Source organism: Penicillium canescens, assembly GCF_028828765.1.
Source record: "Penicillium canescens strain IBT 15451 chromosome Unknown utg000002l_segment0_segment0, whole genome shotgun sequence".
Lineage (NCBI taxonomy): Eukaryota > Fungi > Ascomycota > Eurotiomycetes > Eurotiales > Aspergillaceae > Penicillium > Penicillium canescens.
This window is the reverse complement of record NW_026703964.1, coordinates 5,167,744-5,194,399: the sequence shown is the minus strand read 5'-3', so window position 1 is coordinate 5,194,399 and position 26,656 is coordinate 5,167,744. Positions and strand designations below refer to the sequence as shown.

Sequence of the window (26,656 nt, the reverse complement as noted above, 5' to 3'; positions counted from 1 at the left end):
GCCCGTTCTAGAAGGTTTATTCTTGCCCTTATCGAGCACTTTTTCATCCCGAATGAGCGCCATATCCATGGAGAGATGGGGGTGGAATAAGTGTGCTTGGCCAGTTGATTCACTGCGTCGTTTCCAGAATCATCGCAGTATCCAGGCACCGGTTGAAGGGGCAGAGCCACGCTAATCCAGACCTCTCGGGCCGATTGCAGAACGGCGTGGATGATCCGTTGCCCGGGTTCTCTATCAAAGATCGCAAAACCAAGGTGGCTTTGGAGAACGTTGACATCAATACTCTGTCCTACAACGCGCCTAGCGCCGCTGAGGAATGCGTCACGGCTGACCAGCTTTCCACATTGCACAAGCTTTATAATGACTGGATCTATGCGAACCAGGCATTTGCCTATGGCCACCCGTGATTCGGCAGTGAAGCATCGTAGTTGCTAGGAAATATCGGCCTGGGAAAGAACAGCACTATCGAACAGCAGTGCTGTTATCCGCGGGACCTTATGGGTCTTGAGGATCGCTTTACCTGGCAAGACCTCGACGACAGCACTGTCCAGCTTGCAGACAAGTTGAACCCTGGAAATGCGACCGCCGACACGTTTGACATCAGTGATTACCACAAGCGCTGTGGCATGTTCCTTCATCACGGGCTGTCAGATGCGCCTGTTTCCCCGGATACTAGCATTTATTACTACGACCAAGCCTCCAGTGCCGTAGAGCCCCAAGGTATTGAAATGAATAATCTTTATTGTTTGTTTCTCATCCCTGAAATGGAGTAGGTTCAAACATTCAGGAAATTTAATAAAATAGACCCCAGTCAAGCCAGCCACTCTGAGCCTCAACAGGCATTATCTTTCCACCCCCTGAAAATATGGATGCTCCATGGACATTGCCGGTCCAGACCAACTGCAATATCAACACTGGTGCCTACAGCACTCTTGGATACAGAGAATCGCGCCACGATATTGTTCTAGCGATGATGGCTTGGCCGAGAACGGTACTGCGCCCAATGAACACGCCGCCACAAAGTGGGAGAACGATGCGACGGCTGATGAAATCTTGCGCCAGCATCCAATCTGCCGCTACCTTGACCAGGCAAAGTATAATTGCAAGGGCAACCAGAATGACGCGGGGAGTTGGACTTGCAGTATGCTGTATTAGGTTACGGGGACCAAACCAGACGCGGTTCTCCCCAGGATGAGGAAGTTTGCTGGAGGGATCTGCGGACGACAACTGAGTTTCGGACAAAAGTTTGTCTGCACTGCCGTTGTAAAGCGAGTTGACCCGCTATAAACTAGTGCAATATTGGTGAAGATTCACCAATCTCCTCTATGCAAATGGAATGCAACGAAAACAAGTATATATCCTCTTGGCATCTCAATGAGTCGTTCTTCTTGTCAGGGTCTTATTGTTTTTGTAACAGACAAGTCGGACTTCTCAACTTCTCATGCAGTCAGCAGGATGAATAAGTGAAATGTTTGTCTCTCAAAACTCAAAAAAGTAAAGGTCTGTCGATCTATCTCTGTGACGCATGAGATGTATAGAATATTAATAACAAAGGCGCTGTCATGGGAGTAGAACTCAAATTCAAACGGCTGAATCTCACTAATTGCCACCATGTGGATCGTGATCTAAGGCATATGAGATAGAATCGACATATCGCCTTGTGGCTCGGACGGGGCTAGCCGAGCCCCAATTTCAGCTCCTCCCGTCTTAGTCCCAGTATTCAGACGTCAGTTAACCAATCATACGAGAATGTCTTGACGCAGAAACCGGGAATGGTATCTAGGGGCCTGCACACGCCCCAATTATTGGGCGATCATGGCGCTTCCTGCTTGACAGATGTCGCCGGGATCCACTAAATTGACATGACACATCTGCGGCATGAAACTCTCCCCCGTAGGGCAAAGTCCCTGGAGAGCTCTACCCCGCGACTTTAGATTTGCCTCAACCTTTTTTTGCTAATCCCTTACTTGGGAAGAAGGGGTGACTTCCGATTTGGATTGCCGCTAATGTTCCTTGTCTATCAAAAATTGCTTCAGGTGGAAGAACAGTCAATGTTTACTAGACTTCTCTGCAATCCAGATAGAAAGAGAAGCAGTCCTAAATTTCTTATTCAACACATTCCATCTGGTTCTCGAAGTTGGCATCTGCAACGAAGTGGAGCATACTGTGGTAGGGCCGATATGACACATCTACTCTCTGAGGTGATATATCGGAGAAAATTTCCATCGCGCGCATCCGATTGGACAAAAAGCACAAGATCACAGCGTACATAAGATTCAACTTTTTATGATCTGGCAAGGCATAGATTGGAAACTTATTGCTTTTCAACGCGAGGTACATGTAGTTGTGCCTAACACCCCGCAATTATGGTTCGCACAGAACACTGCCTTGGCTATGAGTGTGTTTATGCACTCATACCGCGTTGAAAATATGATCTATGTGATCCGTAGACACACCATGTCACTTTGCGGCATTTGGATTGATGATGAACAATATGATACGTCTTCGGTGTAAGAAGGATCTAACACGCCTATCTCAAATCCTTTAAAGTATATTAAGAGGCGTAGCCTTACAATGATTCCAAATATTTCAAACCAACAACTTTTCTCGTTTTGCTTTGCCTGTTTGTTTAAGGTACTGACCCACTTGACTACTGCCTGTCATGTCTTCAGCACAACAATCTTCTGGCGCCACATGGACGCCAGGCGACTTTGAACACCCGAACGAGGACATTCGCCGGCCTATCAAGATCGCGCTTGTGTTTGCTTTCACATTGTCTACACTCGCCGTTGTTCTGCGTCTTGTGGCCAGACGAATGACTGGAAGCAGGCTTTTCCTAGATGATTATCTGATTCTGGTGGCTCTGTTCTTCAAGTATGCATGCTCCAGTGGAGTTGTTACCCGTGAGTGTTTTAGATATGCCGGAGCGACTCGACAACAATACTGATAATGTCAGTTCTGTACAATGGTCTCGGATCACACATTACCATGATTCCACCCAAGAATCTGGTTTTTTACTTCCAGGTACGCCACCCGCAATACCAATTTTAGCACACACATTGACTCGAATTAGATCGGATACTCCAATAACTTCGTCTACACCAGTTGCGTGGCGTTCGTGAAGTTCTCCATCTTGGCACTTTACAAGCGTCTGTTCGCAATTCGATACATGGTAGTTGGTGTGCATATAATGACTGTCGTTGTCCTGCTCTGGGTAGTCGGCGTCTTCGTTTCGGGTGCTCTTCTTTGTATCCCGGCGAACAAGTTCTGGGACCAATCCATCCCAGGAGCCTGCCTTAACCCATACAAGTTCTACTATGGCATTCAGATCCCAAACATTCTCTGTGATCTCATCATCCTCCTCATGCCGGCGAAGGTTGTTTGGTCATTGCCCGTCCCAAAATCTCAGAAGGTGCTTCTGTCGGGTATTTTCCTTGTTGGTGGCCTGTGAGTTTTACCTTCCCAATTGTGATATTATCAATCCTCTGACATTACTCGCTACAGAACTTTCGTTTTCGATATTGCCCGATTGTATGCCATGATCAAACTGCTCGATGCCGGCCCTGATATCACTTGTGAGTATCCAAATTCTCTTCCCGCTTGACACATTCTAACCATTTCCATAGACCACCAAGTCCCAGTCGTCGTATGGACCTGCATTGAAGCCACAGTCGGTATTATTGCAGCCTGTCTGCCCAATCTCAGACCTCTATTCAAGCTGGGCAAGTCTGGCTTCTGGTCCCAACTCCGGTCCACAGGTCGCACATCCGAAAGGACTCTTGTCTCCAACAAGTCTGGAACTATGAACTCAAACGAGACTATGAGCAGTATTCAGAAGCCAAATACTGTTACTTCCTATGTGGCTGAGGAGAGCATTGAGATTGCCGGGTACAACAATTTCGGCAAGGCTGGAAAGGTGTAAGGCTGCTGCTGTACCCACTGTTCTCTTTTGTGCTTGCACAAGGTAAAAAGACTGCACTTTCAATATGTTGCGTTGTAATATGGGGCTGGGAGTCGTACATTGCTTTTACTTATACCAGATAATCACTCTCTTCTTCGGAATCTTTTCTTAATTAATACTTTGTTGAATAGCTTATCTCCGTATGAATCAGCTCTCGTATTTAATTTGGACTTTGAAATCATCTATGAGTTTCCTAAGACAGAAATGGAGAATAAATAGATTTCAATATTGCTTAAGGCGTGGTGTAGTACCTACACAGTGCGGTGACTGAGCTGGTTCGACGCCATCTTCCGGTACATCGGCGCAGTAGCGACTCTTGCCTTTTTGCCCCAGATAAGCAATGGCACGGGGATAAGTAAAATAACAAAAGCAATGACTGCAACTAATATATGTAGGTCGCGCATGCCCATGCCTTCGACCCACGGTGTGAGCACGAAGAGGACAATCACGGAGAAGATGTTGCGCATAAAGATCACACCAACCAGTGCGTCGCCAATGATCTAAAACAAGCATATTAGCTAGAGAAGGCAGTGACGTAAGAGAAAAAAGGAATATACTCACATCCTGGTAACAATCCATGAGATACGAAAGTGCAATCCCGCTAATTGCCGCAAGTGCAAATCCGAAGAAACCAAAGCCGACTGCCAGTAGAGCCCAGTGCACGCCCTATGTATTATTAGCATAATGGAACTTAGCTCTAAGAAGATATACTCACATAGGCAAGTCCTAGACCAAACATCAATATACCTGCGGGACTGATCACCGCGATAGGAAGCGCAAGCCAAAGACGCATTTCTGGCTCATAAACACCACCATTCCGCTTAGACAGCCACAAAATAGACCTATCACTTAGGTGTCCACCGAATGGGAATCCAAGAACAGCGCCGACAAACGGAGCCACGTTCATAAGACCAACGCCAACTGCATCGAAGTTATATGGTGGGAGAATCATGTAGGATGCCTGCAACGAGGTCATAATAGCGAACCAACTCAATGTAGTCCCATATGTAATAGCAGCATAGCTAACTGCCGGGAAAGTGAAAAGTGCAACAATAGGCTGATAAAAGTGAGGCCATATAGGGTCATCAGTAGGCGTAATCAATGCCATACGCTGGAAGTATGACTTCGGCTTGATTTGGGTGTTGGTAGTTACCCGACTGGCAATAGTTTCACCGGGATTCTTCGTATCCTGCAAGTTATCATCCTTGGGATTCTTCGATGAACCCGCGACGGATTGCACTGCCGGGGTAGCATCCACGCTATTCAGCACGGGGATATACTTCGACTCCTCAAATAGGAATACCACACAGAGCAGTGTCACACCAAAGAAGATGACACACCACCACCACATCCACCTCCACCCCTGTGCCACGACAATGTACCCCGATGCCACTGGTCCCAGGAATGCGCCAGCCGATTGGACAATGACATACCACCCGTTCATGGTAGCGTGTTGGTGTACGAAAAACATATCGGCGATGGTCATCTGCACAATCGTCTCGCTGATTGCACCGCCAATACCGGATATCAGGCCGCTGCCCATCAGATCCCCAATGGTGTATGTTTCAGCCTGCCAGATACATGATGCGAATTGGAGAGCAACACTGAAAATATAGATTGGGCGTCGTCCGTACTTGTGTACCAGTGGCATGAAAAATATGCAGCCTACAGCTAGACCGCCGTAGTTGACGGCTGCTTCTGCGTTTAGTATATCCACTGAGAATCCCAGCTCTGTTTGCATGGGTCCCCATGCTGTGAAGCCGATGTCCAGTTGGACGAAGGTCCATAGCACGAAGAAGCTGACGAGCGTGAAGTTGAGTGCTTTGCGGGCTGTTGACCAATTGAGTGGATCATTGGGGTCGGCTGAGGGGGTGGGGAAGAGGACGAGTTGATCTCTAGAGGCGTTGACTGGGATTGTTAGTCAATCTGCTATTAATCTTGTTGTTCTTTGGGTCATGGATAATTACTATCTTCTAGAGCAACTGTTCCTGGTGCCCAGAAGGTCTCGTCTCTCTCATAAGGGTCGTTATCCATATCGCGAATTTATAATTGAGTCAAATGAGAATAATATCGGATAGACATGGTGCTCCTGGGCATGGCCCTGGTTAAGAACCCTCAGCCCTTGCTATATCTTGAGAAACCATGACATTGGCCTTATCAAAACTATAGTAGAGCTGCGGGGAAGCTATTAGTGTTGGTACCGACGATAGCATCACATCGAATCAGAAGGCGTGAAATGTGCCGGCTTGGCACTACCCTGGACAGGCTGCAACAGAGTCTCCACACCTATCTCTTAAACCGCATATATTCGTTCGTCTTCATTTGACAGGTATTCCGTTGCCTGAACAAGCTTTTAGTGCCCACGTCTTTGTATTTTGCTTGGCAGAACGCCTCCGCTACAAGTTTCCCTTTTCTGCGAAACATACACTCAGAGAGCAATAAGAAAAAGCAATTATGTTTCGTCACTATCTGCGGATTGAATTTATTAGTCATGATCAGGGAGTATAGGTAAGTAGGGTGAGATAAGCGATCATTATTGGAACTATATCCAGAAAACATGTACAAATAAGCAATCCCTGCCAAAGCGTAGATAGAGAAAATAAAATAAGAAGTCCTAGTGCTTTGCAAGCAATCCCTGCTTGTGTTCTTGTAAGTAACATCCACAAGAAAGCGAGTCCTAGAGAAGTGACCAGATATGAGCAAGGAACATTTCCCGACTATAAGCTGTCCGCGGGTAAACAGTGAGATCAAAGCGAGGATTCATGCGCTCCCGATCCTCCTCTGTTACCGAGAATCCGCGTGCACGGTGACAACAGCCACATTGCTCAGTACAATGACCACGTCCGTTCACCCGACGAGGATCGGGCAGATTCTCACAGCATTGACATGCCCGGCCACAGCATCCACCTCGATTCGCACAATCCTGACGAAGCCACTGACTCATCATATGCCACTGTGGTTGTCTTCGAAATGATAGATAGACGCTTTTCATCGACCCCTCTGGACATTTCGCAATCACAGCAACGTAAGACCGTTCAAGGTTTCGGTAGTCACGATCCAAGGATATGAGTTCTTCAATTAGTGCCTCTAAACGAGACTTCTCGTCGACGGTGCGGTATGATTGTTGAGATTGGATTAATTCTTTGAGGTAGGACTCGCGTTGAGTAGTTTCGCGTAGGCGTATCTCCGTCTCGATGATGGATTGTGCCCATTGTAGGAAGATATCTCGGTCGGTATCCCACCATATATATCGCATACCGCGCAGGAGCTGGGCATATATCCATCTTCCAGACTTTTCAGCTATTTCCTCTGAGAGCTCGAAGAGACTTTCAAGTCTTTGTGATTCCCGTGTCTTTGTCAACTTTCGAAGCTTCTTGGTCTTGATCGGGTTCTTCATTATGAATGTGCGTACTGTGAAGGAGCTACAGGAGGTATCAAGGGGCTGTAAACATTAGTTGCATCACTATTCATCATTGAGTTGTTGAGTGTTTTGAGACAACAAATTATACTCGCAAGGTTCGCTTCATCCATGGATGCAGCCCGACGAGAAAAAGCTCGGAGGATCAGATGTTGTAGAATTGATGCGATGTAAACGATACTTCATTCACCACTTTAACATCAAATCGACGATGCTGTCTTGAGGTTCGGTGTCACTATCCAGTTAGGAGGATATAGATAAGGAAAACAGGCAGCAGACTCCGACCAACCAATCAAATACCATAGATTCGCCTATGTCGGAGCTCCCGACTTACGTAATGATATCGGCGGGCCCTCCGAGATCGTATAGAGTTGAAAAGACCGAGTTCTCGACATATTTGGCCTCTTAACGTGTCTTATTGTCTCAATTACTGCTGGGTCGTTGCATAAGTTTTACACCAAGCCATCCTGGGGAAACACCATTGAAGCAATCCACCATGCCAGATACAAGAATTCCAAAGCGGAGAGTATTGGTGGTGGGATCTGGTGGAGTCGGCACAATGGTCTGTGTCGCGCTCGAGAGATCTGGAATGGCATCAGTAACAGCTGTCTTGCGATCCAACTATGAGAAAGTCCTACAGCATGGATTTGAGATTGATTCAATTGACCATGGCAAACTCTCCGGCTGGAGACCAAGTTCGGGTATGCAAAACCGCAGCCAGTAGAGATACATTACGAGATTGACAGAGAAATTAGTTGTGAACGCGGTCCCGCATGCGGATCAAGAAAGTCCATTTGACTACGTGATCGTCACAGTGAAGAATATCCCAGAAGTGAACAACGTGCCAAAGATAATAGCTCCAGCGGTCACACCAGACCACACGACCATCGTGCTGTTTCAAAATGGACTTTATATTGAACCACCGATTATCGAAGCATTCCCGTCAAATGTTGTGCTATCCGCCCCCAGCTATATTGGCGCACATGAGCTCAATGGAAGCGTTATACATGATGACCATGATAACTTCCACATAGGCGCCTTCCACAACCAAGCCTTGGATAAAGCAATAGAGCGAGCCAAGCTCGAAGAATTTGCGGCCATCTATAACGGCAGCAAAGTTGTCGATGCGGATATTGTGGATGATATCGTTTTCTACCGCTGGCGCAAAGTGTTGTGGAATGGAATCTTCAACCCAATGTGTGCCATTACGCAGCTTGACAATGCAGCGATTCGACGGTTCGGCGGTGAACACAGTCTAATCAGACCCGGCATGGAGGAGATGGCAGCGATAGCTAAGGCTGATGGCTATGATCTCGGAGCAGGAATTGTGGATGACGTGGTTGATGGCACTCCTCTCGAACTGTCTTTCCGCCCTAGCATGTTAGTGGACGTTGATAAGGGTAACCCTATGGAAGTGGAGGTTATTCTGGGGAACGCTTTGCGGGTTGCCAGAGAGAAGGGCGTCCAGACGCCCATTTTGGATAACACCTATCGGTTCTTGAAGCTCACGCAGGCGCGATTATTGGCTGCAAGGGGATTGATTGTTGAGCCGAAGGAACTTCCGACGACAGATTTCATATAGTGGTTTCTTGGTTGGTATGAAAATAACCCAACGGGTTTGCTATATCATGTTCAATATTCCCATTGTTTGCAAAGAGCAATATAGACAGGCAAACAATGTATTCTCCTGCATAAAGTCCAATCAATCCAGCCAAAGCAATATTAGTCACGAGGCTAATGTTGCATATTAATGCCTGACCTTGGAAAAAATGTCCAATCTGCGGTCAGCACAGAATGCGGGGGACTGCCTAGGTAGTAAATTTGCACACTCAGCGCCAATTACTCTTGCCGTTGTTCAGTACCTCAAAATGGAGAGAATCGATGCCCACACTCACTGTGTTCCATCCTCATATCGCGAATACTGCCTGCAGAGCGGCTTCGCGGGCAACGGCCATCCAGATGGAATGCCTGCGATCCCAGTTAGCACCCCTAGAGACCAGTCAACTTCCTTTACTAAATACTGAAACCCCAGGAATGGAGTGCATCGGCCCACATCGAACTAATGAAAAAGCTCAACATCAAACAATCAATCCTCAGCATGTCGTCACCGGGAACACATCTGACACCAGGGAACAACGAAGAAGGGCGATTGATAACCCGGCGCGCCAACATTGACATGTCCAAAACCTGCGCCGATCACCCCGACAAATTTCGTTTCTTCGCGTCTCTTCCCCTCCCGGACGTGGAAGGCTCCCTTGCAGAAATAGACTATGCGCTGGACCATCTAGGCGCAGTTGGGTTCCAAATCCTGACCAATTCGCATAGCATCTACCCGGGTGATGCGCGATTCAATCCTGTTTTTGACAAGTTGAGCGAGCGCAAAACGATCGCCTTTTTGCACCCCACCACCTGTCTCATTCAGCACCCAAGGGAGAATACCTTAAGCAAGGTTATGCCGATCCCTGGGTTCTCGGCGCCAATGATGGAGTTCATGTTCGATTCAACCCGGGCGTTGATGAATCTGCTCACTTCCGGCACGGTGGATCGGTGTCCAGGGATTACTTTCCTGGCTTGTCATTGCGGTGGTACTTTTCCTCCTATTCTGCAAAGGGTTGCCGGATTCTCTCCCATGCTTCCGGGTCTAGGGAATGGTGTGAGTGCAGAGCAGATGAAGAACCTCTTGCAGACACGGTTCTATTTTGATCTTGCGGGGGTTCCGTTTCCTGACCAGATACATGGTCTTCTTCGAATGGTTGATTCTTCCAGATTACTGTACGGGAGTGACTATCCCTATACGCCGGCGGCGCTGGCTGAGTCTTTGGCGAAAAGAGTTGATGATGGCTTAGAGAGTAACTTTGGACCGGAGACGAAGCAACGTATTTTGTTGAAAAACGCGCAGAATCTTTTTCGGTCCGCATGTCCTTAGCCCTGGTAGATATCCACGGCGTTATCAAAGGAGGCACACTGGTTCTTTCTAGTAACAACCGGGCCAGAAACCTCAGGCAACAAGGTCCCAAGAAACGACGAGAAGCATAGAAACTGACAATATGTGGTGACCTAGGATGAAGACTACATTTGAAAATGGTCTCTCCATATAATAATCGGCCGATTGGTGCTCAGGGTATCATCTTAGTGGACCCGGCGTGAAGAGTCGATATCATCATGCATAAAGAAATGCGGGGAACAGCTTAGTGCAACATATTTAAGCCAGCCCGATTGAACGTTCCTGAATAAACACTAGATATTGTCACTTTCTTTACAAACTTTGCAAGTTTTTCTCTCACAATGTCCCACCAAGAAGTCCAGTCAAATGTCCATGATCCCAGATTCCGAGAAGCTAAGCAGCCACAAGGAGGCGCGTCAGTCGCAGTCGCGGATTTATTCCGACTTGACGGGAGAACCATAATTGGTAAAGGAGCCAACAACTAATTAAAGAAGAAGTGGACTGAACTCCATCTCAATCAGTAACCGGAGCAGCTGGCTTCATGGGCACGACGTTGACAGAAGCCATGCTCGAAAGTGGCGCAGACGTCGTCTGCCTCGATGTCATGAGCTCACCGAAGCAAGAAGAATGGGGTAGATAAACTCGGCACACATAAATATTGCGAGCGTTTTCTAATTACCTTGAAATAGCAACCCTCGAAGCAGCTGCAAAAAAGTACTCCCGCCATGTCTCATACATACAGTGCGATCAGCGGAGCGACGACTCAGTCAACGCCGCTTTTGATGAAATAGTCCCAGGCCTTACATATCCCATTCGCGGCCTTGCCGCATGCGCAGGCGTGTCCGACAATGGGCCTGCGACAGAATTTCCCTCTGAATCATTCACCCGCTTGCTCGATATCAACGTGACGGGGACATTCCGGGTTGCGCAACGTGTCGCAAAAGAGACGATCAAGGCGAATGTCACGGCTAGTATGGTACTAGTGGCGAGTATGAGTGGATATGTCTCGAACAAGGCGAGCCTGTCACTAAATGATCTATCAGCTAGTAAACTAACAAGCAAAATAGGGCGTTGATACCGCTGGATATAACTCGTCGAAAGCAGCAGTGCATCAGCTTGCTCGGTCTTTGGCTGCTGAATGGGGTTCTCGTGTTGGAATACCCTTGATTCGGGTGAACTCGCTTTCGCCGGGTTATATTCGTACTGCAGCTACTGCCGAGGCGTTACAGAAACCCGGTATGGAGACACAGTGGGCCGGTGATAATATGCTCTATAGACTTAGTACTGTGGATGAGTTCCGTGCGCCTGTATTGTTTTTGTTGGGTGATGGGAGTAGTTTCATGACCGGGTCTGATTTGAGAGTTGACGGTGGGCATTGTTCATGGTAGAGATGTTGGTATTACAAGGATGTGTTGAATGGGTAATACAATTTGTTTTCATTGCAAAGCTATTCGATATTACTTCCCATACTTTTTCTTTGTCCGCGTCACATTTCCTCCTCCCGTTGCAATCTCCCTTGTTTCAAGCAAAGTTCTTCCCTAGCAAATCACAGTCTCTGGTTCTGCGGGCTTTCAAGCAAGATATCAAGCCAGTGAAAGTATTTCGAAGCGCATCTCCCCGAGAGATGGGTCCCCCATCTGCTGCAGCTTCTGCGTAACCCACGCATCAGCCTTGGCGTGTAAAAGCTCCCATACTCTTCGCAAATCAGCATGTTTATTCTCCAGATATCCGATAGCCAGTAGAGTTGCAATCACAGCCTTTTCCTCGACATTTGGAAACTTGGCAGCATCCGTGTCCCAGTGCTGATCATACATTCTGATAATGCTCGTGGTGATCTCCTGCTCGCGCAGACCGAGAAGATTGAACAGTTTGTTCGACCACATCCAGCTGCCTTCAAAGGTTTGCAGCCCAATAAGCTCATAAAACTTGTCCATTGGGCGATCAGCAGATGGCATAGGCTGACCAAAGGCCCCCATATTGCCTGCTGCTGAGCTAGCTCCACCACAAGGAAGAGAATACATTCCAATACTCCCTCCTGGGGGAGATGGCGCATAATCCGAACTCCCTCCAAAGCGACTCTGGGTGGAAGGAGAATTTGCTTGGGAGGATCCAAAGAGACCGCCTCCTCTCCCACCTCGTCGGCCTCTCCCTGATTCTCCAAACCCTCTCTCTGATACTCCTCCACTTCTTGCTAGGTCAAAGGGTTCCGCCTGCCGAACAGCTGGGCCACCTGCTCGGGCCAATAGTTGGTGCGACTTCTGCCCGAATGGCGGCTGATGGGGCCCTGCAGTTCTCGTCCGCGGGCTAGTGTCCATAAACCTCGCTTCACCATAGGTAGGCCTTAGAAAGCTTGACGAAAGGTTATGGACAGCATGCTCCTTGGACCGAACAGATGTGATCTGTCTCCTAGCCGACGCTCTGCGTGGGCTGTTTGGATTGCTTGAGTTGTCTGGAGTGCTCGGGTTATCTAGGTGATCTGACTTGTCAAGCTTTTCAAGATCGTCCTCCAAAGCCACGAAGGAGCAATGTTTTCCGGTGACTTGGAACTTGATTCCAAGACGCTGACATTCACGTTCTGCAATTCGCTGCTTTGTGTCCAGGTGGAACTGCTGGAAAGAGTTCCCACTCTCATCCTTGGCATCAGAGAGCCAACCGTGCTCCTCTTCGAGCTCAATAACTGCCTTGTGGCAGGCTAGCTGGTGAATGATCTCACCTGTTCCAATGCTCTGAATGGGAATCTTTAATTGCAAGGGACCTTGTTTAGAGGTTGCACTGAATTTCAAGCTTTTGGGATTATGCTCGGCCTTGTCGGAGTCCATCAAAAGATAGACAGTAGTCCTCACGAATGGGTAAAGAGTAGGAATCCTGTATGGAGCTTGAATTGCTTGTGGTGAAGTGAGAGTTGGAAGGCCAGCTGATGGACTAGTGTCAGTGTCAACTTGCATCATTTCAGGCTCTATGAAATTCTCGTCAAACAATGAGATCGGTTCCTGTGGGGTGCCTGGTTGAGGCCCAACAGAAACGTTGTCGTCGTTGACTTCTGTGGCAGAATCTTCTCCCTCCGTTTCGACATCGCTCACGATGTCAAACTCATGTTCTTCTTGGGAATCATCGTCATACTTAACCTCGAGTTTGTAGTCGTAGATATGAGGAGTGAGAGCAGCCTTGAGCATCCGCACTATTTTGCGATCGAGCTCCTCATACTCCATAACCGATTGACAAATTCCTTTCCCAGCTCTGGCAATACCTTCGATCAGGGAGTGGGATGCCGCATCGCCGACACCAAGAGAAAAGAATCGGGTAGTGTTTTTGGCAGCCGCATCGCGAACAAAGCCAAACAGAGAGCCCTGGTCATAGATTTCACCATCCGTGAGAATCAAAACCTCGAGGCTTTTGCCTTCCAGTCGGTTTCCCACGGTGGCAATGACTGCTTGTTCCATCTCTGTGCCACCCATATCGGCGTTAATAGAGCCAACAAATAGTAAGGCCTGCTTCAAGCTAGAAGCATCATAAACCTTGCTTTTTGGCCACATAAATGAGAAGCTGTTTCCAAATGAGCAAATATTGAAGCAGGCTCCCACAGGCAAAGATTTCAAAAACACTTTGAGTGCAGATTGCACGGTTGAGATCTTGTCATCCATGCTGCCGCTCCTATCGATAATGAAAACTATCTCAGGGGTAGCTGGGGGGAGGGCGAACTTGGGAACAAGAGTGGCCATCAGAGCTCGCTGGTTTGCAAGGGTAGGATGGGTCTCAACCAAGGCACGGGGCGTATCAAGTCCATTCGCATTTATGAGGAGGACAAAGTCGTGCTGTAGCAACACCTCTTTGGTGGTACTCCCGGAGCTCAAAGTTGCAAAGGCGCAGGATGGCTCGAAGCTAGATGACTGTGTGCAGGAAGTGCGCCCCAGCGAGACTTTTATCTGGTGGCTCGGGGATTGCAACTCTCGAAGAATCAGGCCTCGCTCCATTTGAACATCAACTGTGAGGGACATTCCTTGGAGGACTGCAGGCTAGCCAAGTGGGGACATGTCGGTCAGGCTCCATGGCATTTGATTTCGGTAACGAGGAGCAATAACAGTTGGAAGTGTATAGCGGATACCGTCTGTCTGAGTGTCTTGCTTCAACTCTCCAACAAAGGTGATGTCAACTGTGACCTTCTCTTGAGCAGGAACATTGCCAAGACGTATGACGAAGACGTCGTTTTGAGAGGTATGGTCCATGATAGCAGCAGTCTGCTTCTTGGCGATGGCATCCTTGTAGTCCTTGTCCGCTTGTTCGGTGGTCTTAACCTTGCTGTGTAATAGGCGATCTCCAACCTTGCATTCAAACCCGACAACACTAACGCCATCATAAAGAGGAAAAGTGTAACAAACCTCTTTCAGAATGCGCATCGATGGGTTGACGAAGGTTTGGGTCAAGGTCGTGCTGGCCGCGGAGGAAACGATAGTGGCATGGGCTTTGAGCGAGACCTGCGGCAGATACTGGGCATAGCCAGTATGAGGGCCTTTGCCTCGCACATAGTAGCACCCACAGTCGGTTAACATGATAAAAACTGACCACAGTAGGGAGATGAAAACAGGATTTGTGGTGATGAATATTAGTGAAACCAGTACAAGATGATCGGGGAGGATATGGGTCAAGAAAGCGTGAGCTGTAGTGATAAAACGAATATCAGATATTTGATGAAGTAGTTATTCAATAGGCTTTTGGTTGTTGGAAGAAGAGAAAACGAAATGGACGAGGAAGGTCGGCTCCAGGCTCTTATAGATGGTTCAGGCAACACCCGGTTTGTTTGTCGGAGGCACGATGTCCGCTTGACTCATTTGTTATTTGCTACCTAGGATGCGTAATTTAAACAGAGTTTATTGTGGCTCCAGCCTAGAATATACTAAGGCTCAGTACCTAAATGCATAATCGTGATGTGTTCACAACGCCTATTAAGAGTGATATGTGCTGCCTCGGGCACGGTGTCCACTTTTATAGATCTCTCTTCTCTTCTCTTCGCAATCTGCGTGCCCTACTCAACATACTGAGTAGGAGTTCCAAGTTCACCTTATCCAGCCGTTCAATTTGAATATCCCCACAGTCGGCATATGTCGCTTGTTAGACGGTGTACCACGGTCGCTGGAACAGGCTGTCCAAGGCTTCCAAAGACCTTCCAGTGGTGTCCGACAAAGTCAGTATCATCATTACCGTCAATTGTCGAATGACTCACACATAGAACAACGATATTGTGCAGATGCAACCGAAAAACATGAAAGCACCCCATTTCTGAATCGCCGCTAGCGGACTCGCCATCGCCTGTGAGCACCCAAAATAAAATTCCCAATGGAATCCCATTGATATAGACAAGTTGAATGCCCGGATCTTGGTTGGGAAAATCTTTGATCCAACCAAGTATGGAATACTGAACCCTCAATACTCCATGCCACTGCGTGGAAATAGACGGCGACAATGGCTCCAGTGGATGCCCGAGCTACGTTGGGTGCAGTATTGATATATGATGTGGTCATGTCTTTAATATTGCCCGACATAGGCCAACGTCACCAGTTGCAGGGTGATGCCTGCCATAGGACCGATGCTATCCGACGAATTCAACTATGAACAGAGCGAAAGCGAGGGTACTGATGAACTTCGTTACGGCGTATATACCCGTGGCCGGGAACTTGGACTCGTCTCCAAAAATTCCAGGGTATCCGAAAATAGTCGGTGAGTACTGTGTTATTGCGTTGGCTCCAGACCACTGCGAGAAGAGAGTCACCCCGGAAAAAAGGATGAATCGACGGTGATTCTCCACTGGATTAAATGTCTCCTTTGCGAGGTCCCACATTCCTGTGCTGACAACAGATCCACTCTCATGGAGGAGTCTTGCTTGATTTTGCTTATCATTCCTATTTCGTTGCCGGTTATGGGGTTGTGATTTTGCTGGCGAGGATTCGGGTTCGGAAAGAGTTGGTTCTTGAATGGATCCCACGGGATAGTGTTTAACGGATGGTATAGAAGGGTTGGATAAAGGCGAAAGAGTTTTAACTTCTTGAGCTTTGGAATTGAGGTTTGCTTGGTATCATAGATTGTCTATTTACCTACTTTTGTTGCTAACGTTATATTCTGCTGAGGTAAATATCCTATGCGCCGACGGCGGATTTCCGATAGAGTTCACAGGTGGGGACTAGCCTAGGCACATAGGGCATGGACAAGGTACATAGGGCATCACTCCAAGGCTTGATGGTAGGGCCTTTTGGATTATTACTAGTACTGTTGTACTGCTTGGTTGGAGGTAAAGAATGAGTAAAATTAGTGTTCGGTAAAGCATAACTGAAACTTACTTCGAGGCACACAGATTCGAGGAACTGGCATGCATGCGACAATTCGATTAAGAAATTAACAATTGGCAATCAGGCAGTGGCTATTACTGTGGCTGAAGCCTGAAGTCGATAAAATATGCTGGTCTCATGTTCATCCATGAATATTGCCTGATGGCTACCTTGCCTTGCGTAGTCCCGCAATGATTTCCTCTACAGAAATCCCTTGCTTTTCCTGCCAATTGTCACCTAATCTACCGAGACATTGATCAATGTTTCTGAATCAGCGTAGTAATACCAGCCGAACATTCATTAGTTAATTCTCTATGCAGTACCCATTAAGTAATCTCGCAAGTAACTTTTGCGGCGCCGAAAAATAACACCCCATCACTTAATCCAACATGATCCTCCAATTCCTATGATGTACATGCCACGTATAAAATATCGGGGCTTGTCAATGAACAGAAGCTCCATCTAGCAGAATCCTAAAACTGTAAAATAATTTACAGCTTGAACTGCAGCAAGTTGGAGATCATCTCGCGAGCAGTAATGCGTGAGGTAGCCCACAGGGTGGGGAAGTCCAAGGTGCTGGAGAAGGTATCGGCATAGCCGAAGAACAGCATGGGAGGGATCCAGCCACGGGCGTACTCAAGCGCGAAGCAAGACTCGTCCATCTTGTACTGCTTGACCTCGCCGCGAACCAGGTGGTGCACGCTGCCGGCCGGGTAGACCTCTGGCTTGAACTCGCCTGGAACGTAGGCCAGCTGGGTACCCTGGAGGATGTTGAAGTAGTCGTCGGCGGTGTGGCGGCCGGTGTGGCCCTCGGTACCGATGGCGGTGCCTAGGAAAGGAAGAGAGGTCAGAAAGCGGAAATGGTGGAAAGCACAATGCAGATGGGATACTCACCGAAGATGATCAGGTACTCAGTGATACTGGCGTGAATCACGTACATGGCGCCCATGGCACCGCCGGCATTGTTGAACACCCACTCCTCCTCGGTGCTCAGATAGTTAGGGCCCACCTTTTGCTCGAGCTCGGCAACAATGAAGTTGACGATGGAGCGGGTGTCTTCGCCATGGGTGCTGATGGCGCGCTGAGAGAGGTCGTGCAGGTGCTCTGGGTCAAAGATGTAGAACTGCTCGAGGCGCGCGTCGAGGTAGCGGTAGACGGCGGAGAAGAGCGCCAGGAAGATGGCGAGGAAGCTGAGGGTCTTCAAGGAGAAGCAGCGGCAGCCACAGCCGGAGCTGGAGCTGGAGGACCTGGAGGATTTCGAAGGCATCTTGTGAATTGGTCGGGTCCTGGGGAAAGGAAGAGGCGAACATTTAAATTGAATTTTAGGCCCCTGGCGAAAACCCCAGAGATCCACCTGTGGGGCGATCAAAACACTCGATTCATACTTTGCTCTTTGTTGTTTGTCATTTACATGGTTATTTTTCTGTTACTATGAACGCAAATACTTCTAATTGAATACTCCTCGGCTCTTGACTCTATACATGTTCACACCTGCACAATTTTTTCTATAAAATGTTTGTGTTTGTTTGTGTTTGTGTCTATTTGCCCTGTTTGCATCTGGCGGGCCCGCTGAATCAGCAACATGCCATCCGGATCGCCGCAATCCGAATCACCGTCTCTTCTATTGGCCAACTGGTCTATCAGCTTCTTTGTTCGGCTATGTTGTCTGTCTATCTGTATATGTCTATATCATTGCTGAGATCAGATATTTGCCAAAACTGACCGAAGTTCAAATGTTTAGATCGGAGTAGGAACAGTTTCAACCCCGAGAACAAAACAGCCTCATAGATATACTGGTGAATACTACACGGAAGGCGGTAGCAAGCATGGAGAAAAAAAGGACCGTATGACATTCTCTCGTGGGATTCTATAGTATTTCTCATGCGATTATCTTAGCAGATTGTCTCTAGCGATCTGGACATCCGTCCTGTTATCGCATGATGTCGAGTTGAATCAAGTTTAGTGAACAGCTAAATCACTTTGCAGAGAAAATGATCAATTGACTATCTGAGAGAAGAATTAACAGTATAGCAAGTGACGCGTGAGTCGGACGTAGAGCTTGGTTCACATCACCTGTCCGAGAGCCTAGCACAGGAACTACCAACTCCTTTAAGACTCACCGTTTACCGAAGACGCGTGACAATTGATAGCTTCTGTTACTTCTCTTAGCAAACACATTTGAGGTCTTGGTTTAAATTAATGTGATCCCCGGTTAAATTGAGAGTCCACAGGGGTAATCGTGGTCCAGATATATATACTTCCACTCAGTACCAGATGGCCATGTCGATCATCGCCCATTGAAAAACGGCCAGCTCTCCGTTCCATCTGAAATCAAATCACAATTCAGTCGGATTTACTCTCGACCATTCTTTACAAAGTCTCGGATGTTGACTAGTTTGCGGGGTACATATTACTGAAGAGTATGGAGAAATATTGACGACGTGGCTGGCTCGGCGACGACCTTCCGCCAATCCCTTGCAGACTGACTATTTAGAAGACTGCAGCTCGAACTTCTGCTTCAATCCTTTATGCCGGCACTGGTGAACTTCCCGCGACACCGAGCTCCACAGTAAAATAACGAAACCCCTATTCCTCGGAGAATTGTCGCAATTACTGCAACCTTTAGATTATTTTGGATCAGCTTTGAGAATTGCGGATACCTTTCTGCAACGAAATGTTATTTGATCATGCTCTAGAAGCCGCAGCCGGACGCCCCGCTATCCACCGTGGTCTCAGATTCGCCCGGAGATCTTCCCAAAACCGCAATCTCGTCTCCTTTCTGCAGACCCCAGTCGCGGAAAATTTCACGAACTCGAAGGATATGAGGACTGTGGCTGCGGCGATCCCTTTCGACAAACCCGGCTGATAGGCAGGATAAAGCATCGCGAAACACAGGAACTGGGATAATCTAGCAGGCTTCAAGCCTGATTTTATCCGGCGTGTGGAGTCCGGAGCAGAATAAGATATCAAATTGTGAGACAGGACCACTCCGTGATCTATACGGAACGTGAGTCCATTAAGTCCCATCGGATAAACTTCCGCTTGAGAAGAAGGGGCCATGTATAAAACGGCCAGACAGACCCGGTCAATGGACAACGTTTGATCAACTCCCTTCTCTATACCAATAATCAATCATTCATTCATTCCTTTCGACCAACTCCGTGCCTAAAATGAAGTCCTTCGCACCCCTTTCGCTCCTTACCATGGCGCTGGCCGCCGTGGGCGAGGCCGCAGCCGTCCCCACCAAGACTCTCAACCGCCGTGCGGACTTCTGTGACCAGTGGGGTTCTACTACCACCGGTAGCTACATTGTTTACAACAACCTCTGGGGCCAGAGCTACGACACCTCCGGCAAGCAGTGCACCGGCGTTGACTCGTTGAGCGGCAGCACTATCGCCTGGCACACTTCTTGGTCGTGGGCTGGCACCGCCAACCAGGTCAAGAGCTACGCCAACGTTGCTCTGCAGTTCACCGCTAGGAAGCTGAGCGCTGTTAACAGCATCAAGTCCAGCTGGAAGTGGAGGTATGTGGGACCTATATATCAGCATTAGACCCAAATGGAACACATCGGCTAATCACACCTCTGTTCGACAGTGCCTCCAACACCAACGTGGTCGCTGACGTCGCCTACGACATGTTCCTGAGCTCCACTGCTGACGGTAGCGAGGAGTACGAGATCATGGTCTGGCTCGCTGCTCTGGGCGGTGCTGGCCCTATCTCCTCCACTGGCTCTGCCATCGCCACTGTCACCATCAACGGTGTTTCCTGGAAGCTGTACAAAGGCCCCAACGGCAGCATGACTGTCTACAGCTTTGTCGCTTCCTCTACCGTTACTAACTTCTCTGGTGATATGCTTGACTTCTTCACTTATCTTGAGAAGAACCAGGGTCTCAGCTCTAGCTTGTACCTCACTCACGTTCAGGCTGGTACTGAGCCTTTCACCGGTACCTCTGACCTCCAGGTCTCCTCTTACTCTGCTGTTGTTGCATAAATGATGCGATCTCAGGTACTTGGGTATGTTGAGTGAGGAGAGTATAGTTCATAGCAGTTACATTGGGTGATGTAACCCTTCTCATTCAACACCTGTTCAATAATTACTATTCTCGATAATACTAGAATCGCTTTTTTGGCAGTCAACTTTCTCATTTAGCACTAAAAGGCCACTTACGGCTTTGTGGAAGTAGGCGCAAGTCGTAAGACCACAGCTAACTGCCCCATGACGGCCGTCGCAGGAGTCACGGCGTCATCTGTAAAAACATCCGCTTGACCGAGCTTTGCGCTTGTAGTTCGTTGTGAGAAAGAGGCACTAGTTACGACTCTTTGGTTATTGACTAACATTTGTCCTGCCTTTGTGATCATCTGACATCATTGTCCCATGATACATCGGTAGCTTGAACCAAGGAGAAATGGAAAATATAACTGAGCGACCGGTAATTTTTCTCAGGCATGCTTTCACAGAAGTGTGAGCGAGGTTGGAATCATAAAGAGCCCAAAACATGTGTTAGCAAATTCGGTGGGATGCCACGTAGATGCCATACACCAAAGCGGGAGCTGCTTCCACACACCCGCTTTCCCGCCAGCGTTTCATCCCAGAACCACGCCTCAGGGTCACCTTAAACATCCTCTAACCGCCGGACGAACGTCCACGTCACAGCTGAAACAAGCAGCCGTTCAACCATGAAACATAAGTATCGTTTCAGACGCCTAGCTTCTCATCCACAATCTGATGGTTGTGTGTCGAAAGACACTCCTAACCAACCGAATGACACACAAAACATCAACATGAAATCCAGCGAGACGCCCATATCCTGGAACAAGCATGTCGCATCGTAGACAACGGGGCGGGACGAAGCTAGTGCGAAGATCAAGAACTCGGCACCGTCGCGCGCATATCTAAGAATAACAACCTTATCATTCTATCAATAGAATAACTCCATCTCTTACCGTCATTGTCCTCAACAAAATTAGCAACAACGGAAAGTGTCACAGCAAGCGCTGTGTGCTGAAACTATGTAAGCGCTGGCCGGGGAGGAGGGGAAGGGAGGACGGGCGCTTATATACATGCAATGATCGCGAGTAACAACAAGAAAGAGAAGTATCTTTTTTAGACCCGAGCACACCACAGTAGTTCTGCATGCACACGGAACATTGCATGCATGGACTGCAGCCTCGGACACATATGGATACGGACATGGACATGGACTATAGTATGCATACTCCGTAGTGTCGGGGAGAAATCGAAGGCTGGGACGATCAGACTCGATACATCCAAAGCGCGCCCCCTCTCTCCCGATCCGGAAAACTCTGAACGGCCAAAGGAGACGATATCAGAGGATTCGCGAATATGTGACTCCCCTCATGCGAGGTGTAAAGACTATTCTTCGTCCTTCTTGTCCCCCTCCGTTCCCTTGTAGGAGGGTCATCTGGCATGTTCGGGATGCCCCTCGAACACGCTAACTCGTGGCGCGGGCGTGACAGGGGGTCATTTGGTATGAGGGAAGCCTATGCTTGTACATGTACACGTCGAAAGGGAAACTTGACAGGGATCGTGGCGTGTCTTGCCCCATGCCAGGCACGGATGTGGGCGAATCATTAGGCATTAGGGGGTTTCTGTATAGGCACCTCGAATTGCCACGGTCGGCAACTGACAGGTATTGGGCACTAACGCGAGAGATCAAACCACTTTCAAAAAGAGATAGATAGAATACTAAAATACTACAATACTATCATACCACCGAGTACAATACAAGTAGAAATAATAGATCTAGTATAGTTACTTCATCGGGTCAAGGTTGGGAGGATCCATGGATCGAAGCGTTAGCGTCAATCTATTTCCATGGAATGAAGTAAGTATAGACATATCGCATCCCCCCGCGTCTCGCGCAATGATGAGACGGTCGTGAGTTTCATGATGGGGCTGGTGAATAATCGGAGCCCTGTCCACAGTCCACAGGGCGATCCCCCTGTTACGTTCGTCTACTTTATTCTTTCTTTTATTACTTTTTTTCAAACACACAGCAAATTGTAAATTGTAATTTGCAAATGACAAAATTAATTATAGTTGTACAGTCGAGCCCGTAGTAATACATCCATGAGGATGTACAGCTGAAACTAGGGATAGCAGACAATAGTGTGTCTATCAAGTATTTCTCCACCACATTCCTGGACAAATCATTTGTCTAGACTCCGCGCGCGAAAGGTTCGAGCATCTCAGATCCAACTATGCAGGTCCGCTCTGGCTATTCTGTGACCCCTGTGCTTGGCCTACTCTCCTTCAGGGACTCTGACTGGACGAAAGTCCTTACAGCTGGAAATCCGTCTCCCCCTCCCGCCTCTCTGGCGCATACCAGATGCTATATCTAGAGGTATTCCCACGGATTCTTCACGGGGTTCATCCACATGCTCAACGTCGTCACCCATCCATCCTTTCCTTTTTCTTTGCTGGTTTCCCTCGCTCTCTCGGAAATCATTGTCTCTCCTCAGACGCATCTTTTTCGATCTATTGCTATAAATTGTGGGAATTGTCTCTCATAAATTCTCCGAGTCTCACTTTTCCGGAGAAGCTCAGTTAGGGCTATCGATAAAGAGGGTTGACACGACAACCCCAACTATCCTTACAGCAACATTCCTTCACTCAAGAACTACTTCATTGTCAAGTTATCCTGCTGGCCAGGAATTTGAAAGCGATCCAGCTTCATATTACTTCGATTTTGCTTTTGCTGCTTCTGTTTCTGTTTTGGTTTTCGCCTTTGTGCTGAACCTCGTCCCATCTATACCCATACAATTGTCATTGTCTTTTGTCTTTCTTCGCACAAAGAATATCTCCCGAGACAGTCGTCACTGCCTTGATTTACCTATTCGTCTGCAGTGTGCCGACATATTTAATTACACCCACCTCGACCTCCGCAACCACATACACAATGGATTCCTTGTCGCTCAACAGAGCAGCTCTCGACGAGTTTGTCACTCAGCGAGTGACACGGGAAATGGTGACGCACCTGGCCCAGCAAGCAGCTCAGGTCATCCGCTGTGAAGCCCATGTGACCAACACTGTCAACCAACATGGACAGCCCACGCCGCCATCCACTCCTCCCATGGAAGCTTCCGACCTGCCTGCCCTTCCGTCAATCGAAGCCTTCATCGCGTCACTCGTCGCTCGCTCCCAGGTTCAGGTGCCTACTCTCATGAGCTCCCTGGTATACCTCGGTCGACTGCGTGCCCGTCTCCCCCCGGTCGCCAAGGGCATGCGCTGCACCGTCCACCGGATCTTCCTCGCCTCGCTCATTCTCGCCGCCAAGAACCTGAACGACTCAAGCCCCAAGAACAAGCATTGGGCCCGATACACCGTGGTGAAGGGGTTCGAGGGCTTCGGCTTCTCCTTGCCGGAAGTCAACCTGATGGAACGCCAACTGCTCTTCCTTCTCGACTGGGATACCCGTGTAACTGAAGAGGATCTTCTCACATACCTCGAGCCCTTTCTGGTTCCCCACCGTCAGCGCCTGATCGCCCTCGAGCGTGAGCGCAAGTCCGAAGAGGAGCACATCCGCAAGCAACAACAACACCGCGAGTGGTATGCCCTAGCAATATATGACAACTTCCCATGGTAACACCCTTGCTGACCGAACCCACAGGCGCCGTCTTCACGCATCAGCGGACCTGCTGGCCAGCCGCCTGCGTCGCCAAAAGCTCGAAAGCCGTGGTGAGAGCCGCCGCGCAAACGACAACTCACTCCGCCGTCTCCCAAGCCATGTCTCCTGCCCGAGCATGCACAACGCCCAGAACACACAGGTCTCCGCTGAACACGATCGTTACAACCCTTACCACCGCCAGCGCGCATCTCCCAACCGACCCAACCGGTCCATCTCCCCGCCCTCCGTTCGCGATGTGCCGGCCCTGTCTCACGCCGAGACCTTCAACTCTCTCTGCTCGCGTTCCTCCAGCCTCGCCCCAAGTTCAAAGGGAACCCCGGCCAGCATCAGCACAATCTCTTCTCACGGTGGTGCCGATGATGTGATGCTCACAGACCTCAGCCGCAGCCCATCGTGCGCCTCTTCCCTCAACTACAGCTACGTCAACGTCGCTCCCATCGAGACGAAGCACAAGCACTTTGAGCCCCTCCGCCAGCCTAGCAAGAAGGTAAAGGTCAACAGCCACGCCCACGGCGGCGGTTTTGTTGCTCGCTTCTTCGCTTCCGCCACTGGCTCTTACATGAACGGCCGCGTTGGTCGCTCTCACTAAGTCGAGCTGGCCTCGATTCACATTTCCTACTTCTCTCTATCTACCATATACCGAGCTAATCACCGATGCATCTGCATCTCTTTCCTACCCATCTCAACATCATATCGCTTTTATTTATTTTCTCTCTACCTATTGCCGCTTCAAAAGCATTTTCATCCGTCGATACGCCTTGTGCCAATACCCTTCGCTCACATTTGGTTTTCATTTATGGTTCCTCCTCATCCGCCTTTCCGCCGCGTGTTTCATTACTCAGTTCTACTAGAGATGAGATGATTCCTCCGCTATTTCCTTTCTCTTGTCTCTTTTCTTTTCTTCTCTCTCAAAACACTCGTTACATTGCATTGCCCTGGGATCGGTATGGCGTTCATGTGCCCGGTCTCTTTTCTTCAATGGGCGTTTTCTCATCTATTGTGGTTTATTATTTCATTATTGTTATCTCATGGATGTTTCTCCAAGATGTGGATCGGATGGCCTTGTTGTTCCCTCCAGATTAGATTCTGCGCTTTATGTATCTTATGGATGTACTTATCTTCTCCGTTTGTATGTCCGAGATGGTGGACAAACCGATAATGATACTCATACTCAAATTCCAATTGCCTCCCAAATATTTAGACTTATTGTAATTATAGTCCTTCAACATCGACTCTAGCCCGCATCTCTTCCCTCACATTCGCAGTCAAGTATCCTTCAACCCCTTCCCTATCCCCCTCAAACCTTCCCCTTCGCCTCATCCCTCTCTCTAAAAAACTCCCCAATCATCCTCCCAGGCTCCGTTCCCCCATCCCCATTCTCAATCCCATTCCCATCCCTTTCCACCTCAAAAGCCTCCCCAAAAGCCTCTACACCGGCTATAATCCCCTGTTCCAGGGAAAGCTCCTCCCATTTAGAAATCAAGGCCTTCTGTCTCCGCACCGCAAGCGGCCCATTCTTCTCTAACAAACCAACCCACTCCTCAACAGCATCATCCAACTCACCATCTTCAACAACCTTCTCGACAAGACCCCATTTTAACGCCTCGTCGGCGGATATAGTCTCCCCTAATAGAAGGAGTCGCCTGGCCCGACCCCATCCTATCAGTCCTGGTAGGAGAGCAGCTTCAACAACGGAGGGGATCCCGAGCCGGACCTAATGGTTGTTTGTGAATATTAGTCTATGTATCTAATCCATCTATAAAAGAAGCATATAAACTCAACATCAAAGACCATAAAAAATAAAATTGACAAACCTCCGGCATCCCAAAAGCAGCCCCCGCCCACAAACCCTAACATCACAAGCCGCAGCAACCTCCAAACCAGCCCCAAGAGCAAACCCATTAACACGCGCAATAACAGGAACAGGACACCGCCTCAATGCAGAGCAGGCCAGGTGGATCTTGCATATGAACCCGCGCGCAGCAGCCGGTGAATCTAACGCGGCTATTTCTCTCAGGTCTGCGCCACCGATGAAGGATTTGGGGCCGGCGCCTGTGAGGATTATGGCTAGGAGATCTTTGTTTGTTTCTGTTATTTCTTTGATGGTTGGTGGGAGTTGGGTTAGGAGGTGGGTGTTTAGTGCGTTTTGTTTTGTGGGCCGGGTTATTGTTATTCTTGCTAGGGTGCCTGTTTTGCGGCGGGTTAGGGTTGTCAGGATTTTGGAGGTCATTTTTGGGTGTGTTTATCGGGGTTGATATTGTTGAAAAGTTGTGCGTTTAGGAGCGTTTGATGTCTTTTTTGGATGTTGTCTTTTGTAGTTCGCGTAGACCGAAAAGCACCGAGGCTAGTGCGGGGAAAGCTCGTCAT

At 48.5% G+C, this 26,656-nt stretch overlaps 14 protein-coding genes across 14 annotated transcripts; 7 read left to right on the top strand and 7 right to left on the bottom strand.

Moving 5' to 3' along the window:
* Positions 1–497: 497 nt before the first annotated feature.
* Positions 498–1,155, top strand: N7446_003206 (tannase and feruloyl esterase; the record flags this gene model as incomplete). The annotated part of the gene is made up of 2 exons (XM_058511955.1): positions 498–769; positions 969–1,155. The coding sequence occupies 2 exons, from the start codon at positions 498–500 to the stop codon at positions 1,153–1,155; spliced, it is 459 nt and encodes a 152-aa protein (XP_058377491.1).
* Positions 1,156–2,662: 1,507 nt separating this feature from the next.
* N7446_003205 (putative integral membrane protein Pth11-like) lies at positions 2,663–3,922 on the top strand (the record flags this gene model as incomplete). The annotated part of the gene is made up of 5 exons (XM_058511954.1): positions 2,663–2,903; positions 2,957–3,024; positions 3,074–3,447; positions 3,505–3,575; positions 3,627–3,922. The coding sequence occupies 5 exons, from the start codon at positions 2,663–2,665 to the stop codon at positions 3,920–3,922; spliced, it is 1,050 nt and encodes a 349-aa protein (XP_058377490.1).
* A 290-nt stretch (positions 3,923–4,212) lies between these two features.
* Positions 4,213–5,995, bottom strand: N7446_003204 (uncharacterized protein; the record flags this gene model as incomplete). Its single annotated transcript, XM_058511953.1, has 4 exons — positions 4,213–4,461; positions 4,523–4,627; positions 4,677–5,869; positions 5,929–5,995. The coding sequence occupies 4 exons, from the start codon at positions 5,993–5,995 to the stop codon at positions 4,213–4,215; spliced, it is 1,614 nt and encodes a 537-aa protein (XP_058377489.1).
* Positions 5,996–6,638: 643 nt separating this feature from the next.
* Positions 6,639–7,358, bottom strand: N7446_003203 (uncharacterized protein; the record flags this gene model as incomplete). Its single annotated transcript, XM_058511952.1, has 1 exon — positions 6,639–7,358. The coding sequence occupies one exon, from the start codon at positions 7,356–7,358 to the stop codon at positions 6,639–6,641; it is 720 nt and encodes a 239-aa protein (XP_058377488.1).
* Positions 7,359–7,875: 517 nt separating this feature from the next.
* N7446_003202 (ketopantoate reductase family protein) lies at positions 7,876–8,961 on the top strand (the record flags this gene model as incomplete). The annotated part of the gene is made up of 2 exons (XM_058511951.1): positions 7,876–8,080; positions 8,135–8,961. 2 exons carry the CDS (start codon positions 7,876–7,878, stop codon positions 8,959–8,961), a joined length of 1,032 nt encoding a protein of 343 aa, XP_058377487.1.
* A 286-nt stretch (positions 8,962–9,247) lies between these two features.
* On the top strand, positions 9,248–10,305 carry N7446_003201 (amidohydrolase family protein; the record flags this gene model as incomplete). The annotated part of the gene is made up of 2 exons (XM_058511950.1): positions 9,248–9,358; positions 9,412–10,305. 2 exons carry the CDS (start codon positions 9,248–9,250, stop codon positions 10,303–10,305), a joined length of 1,005 nt encoding a protein of 334 aa, XP_058377486.1.
* A 359-nt stretch (positions 10,306–10,664) lies between these two features.
* N7446_003200 (uncharacterized protein) lies at positions 10,665–11,711 on the top strand (the record flags this gene model as incomplete). The annotated part of the gene is made up of 4 exons (XM_058511949.1): positions 10,665–10,788; positions 10,845–10,955; positions 11,013–11,338; positions 11,391–11,711. The coding sequence occupies 4 exons, from the start codon at positions 10,665–10,667 to the stop codon at positions 11,709–11,711; spliced, it is 882 nt and encodes a 293-aa protein (XP_058377485.1).
* A 195-nt stretch (positions 11,712–11,906) lies between these two features.
* N7446_003199 (uncharacterized protein) lies at positions 11,907–14,294 on the bottom strand (the record flags this gene model as incomplete). The annotated part of the gene is made up of 1 exon (XM_058511948.1): positions 11,907–14,294. One exon carries the CDS (start codon positions 14,292–14,294, stop codon positions 11,907–11,909), a length of 2,388 nt encoding a protein of 795 aa, XP_058377484.1.
* A 42-nt stretch (positions 14,295–14,336) lies between these two features.
* N7446_003198 (uncharacterized protein) lies at positions 14,337–14,870 on the bottom strand (the record flags this gene model as incomplete). The annotated part of the gene is made up of 1 exon (XM_058511947.1): positions 14,337–14,870. The coding sequence occupies one exon, from the start codon at positions 14,868–14,870 to the stop codon at positions 14,337–14,339; it is 534 nt and encodes a 177-aa protein (XP_058377483.1).
* A 2,058-nt stretch (positions 14,871–16,928) lies between these two features.
* On the bottom strand, positions 16,929–17,964 carry erg2 (C-8 sterol isomerase ERG2; the record flags this gene model as incomplete). Its single annotated transcript, XM_058511946.1, has 2 exons — positions 16,929–17,469; positions 17,535–17,964. Coding segments are annotated over 2 exons (768 nt in total), but the record flags the coding sequence as incomplete, so codon positions are not given.
* A 1,802-nt stretch (positions 17,965–19,766) lies between these two features.
* xgeA (putative endoglucanase) lies at positions 19,767–20,730 on the top strand. The gene is made up of 2 exons (XM_058511945.1): positions 19,767–20,163; positions 20,235–20,730. The coding sequence occupies exons 1-2, from the start codon at positions 19,811–19,813 to the stop codon at positions 20,629–20,631; spliced, it is 750 nt and encodes a 249-aa protein (XP_058377481.1). The 5' UTR covers positions 19,767–19,810; the 3' UTR covers positions 20,632–20,730.
* Positions 20,731–21,352: 622 nt separating this feature from the next.
* Positions 21,353–21,590, bottom strand: N7446_003195 (uncharacterized protein; the record flags this gene model as incomplete). The annotated part of the gene is made up of 2 exons (XM_058511944.1): positions 21,353–21,556; positions 21,585–21,590. 2 exons carry the CDS (start codon positions 21,588–21,590, stop codon positions 21,353–21,355), a joined length of 210 nt encoding a protein of 69 aa, XP_058377480.1.
* A 1,446-nt stretch (positions 21,591–23,036) lies between these two features.
* On the top strand, positions 23,037–25,278 carry N7446_003194 (cyclin family protein). Its single transcript, XM_058511943.1, has 2 exons — positions 23,037–24,210; positions 24,272–25,278. Exons 1-2 carry the CDS (start codon positions 23,561–23,563, stop codon positions 24,876–24,878), a joined length of 1,257 nt encoding a protein of 418 aa, XP_058377479.1. The 5' UTR covers positions 23,037–23,560; the 3' UTR covers positions 24,879–25,278.
* A 308-nt stretch (positions 25,279–25,586) lies between these two features.
* Positions 25,587–26,519, bottom strand: N7446_003193 (uncharacterized protein; the record flags this gene model as incomplete). The annotated part of the gene is made up of 2 exons (XM_058511942.1): positions 25,587–26,003; positions 26,139–26,519. 2 exons carry the CDS (start codon positions 26,517–26,519, stop codon positions 25,587–25,589), a joined length of 798 nt encoding a protein of 265 aa, XP_058377478.1.
* Between the last annotated feature and the right edge of the window lie 137 nt (positions 26,520–26,656).

Coding starts and splice junctions, on each gene's coding strand:
- xgeA (XM_058511945.1), top strand. CDS start 19,811: ATGAAGTCCTTCGCACCCCTTTCGCTCCTTACCATGGCGCTGGCCGCC. Junction 20,164..20,234: donor AAGTCCAGCTGGAAGTGGAG/GTATGTGGGACC, acceptor TCTGTTCGACAG/TGCCTCCAACACCAACGTGG.
- N7446_003194 (XM_058511943.1), top strand. CDS start 23,561: ATGGATTCCTTGTCGCTCAACAGAGCAGCTCTCGACGAGTTTGTCACT. Junction 24,211..24,271: donor CAACAACAACACCGCGAGTG/GTATGCCCTAGC, acceptor CCGAACCCACAG/GCGCCGTCTTCACGCATCAG.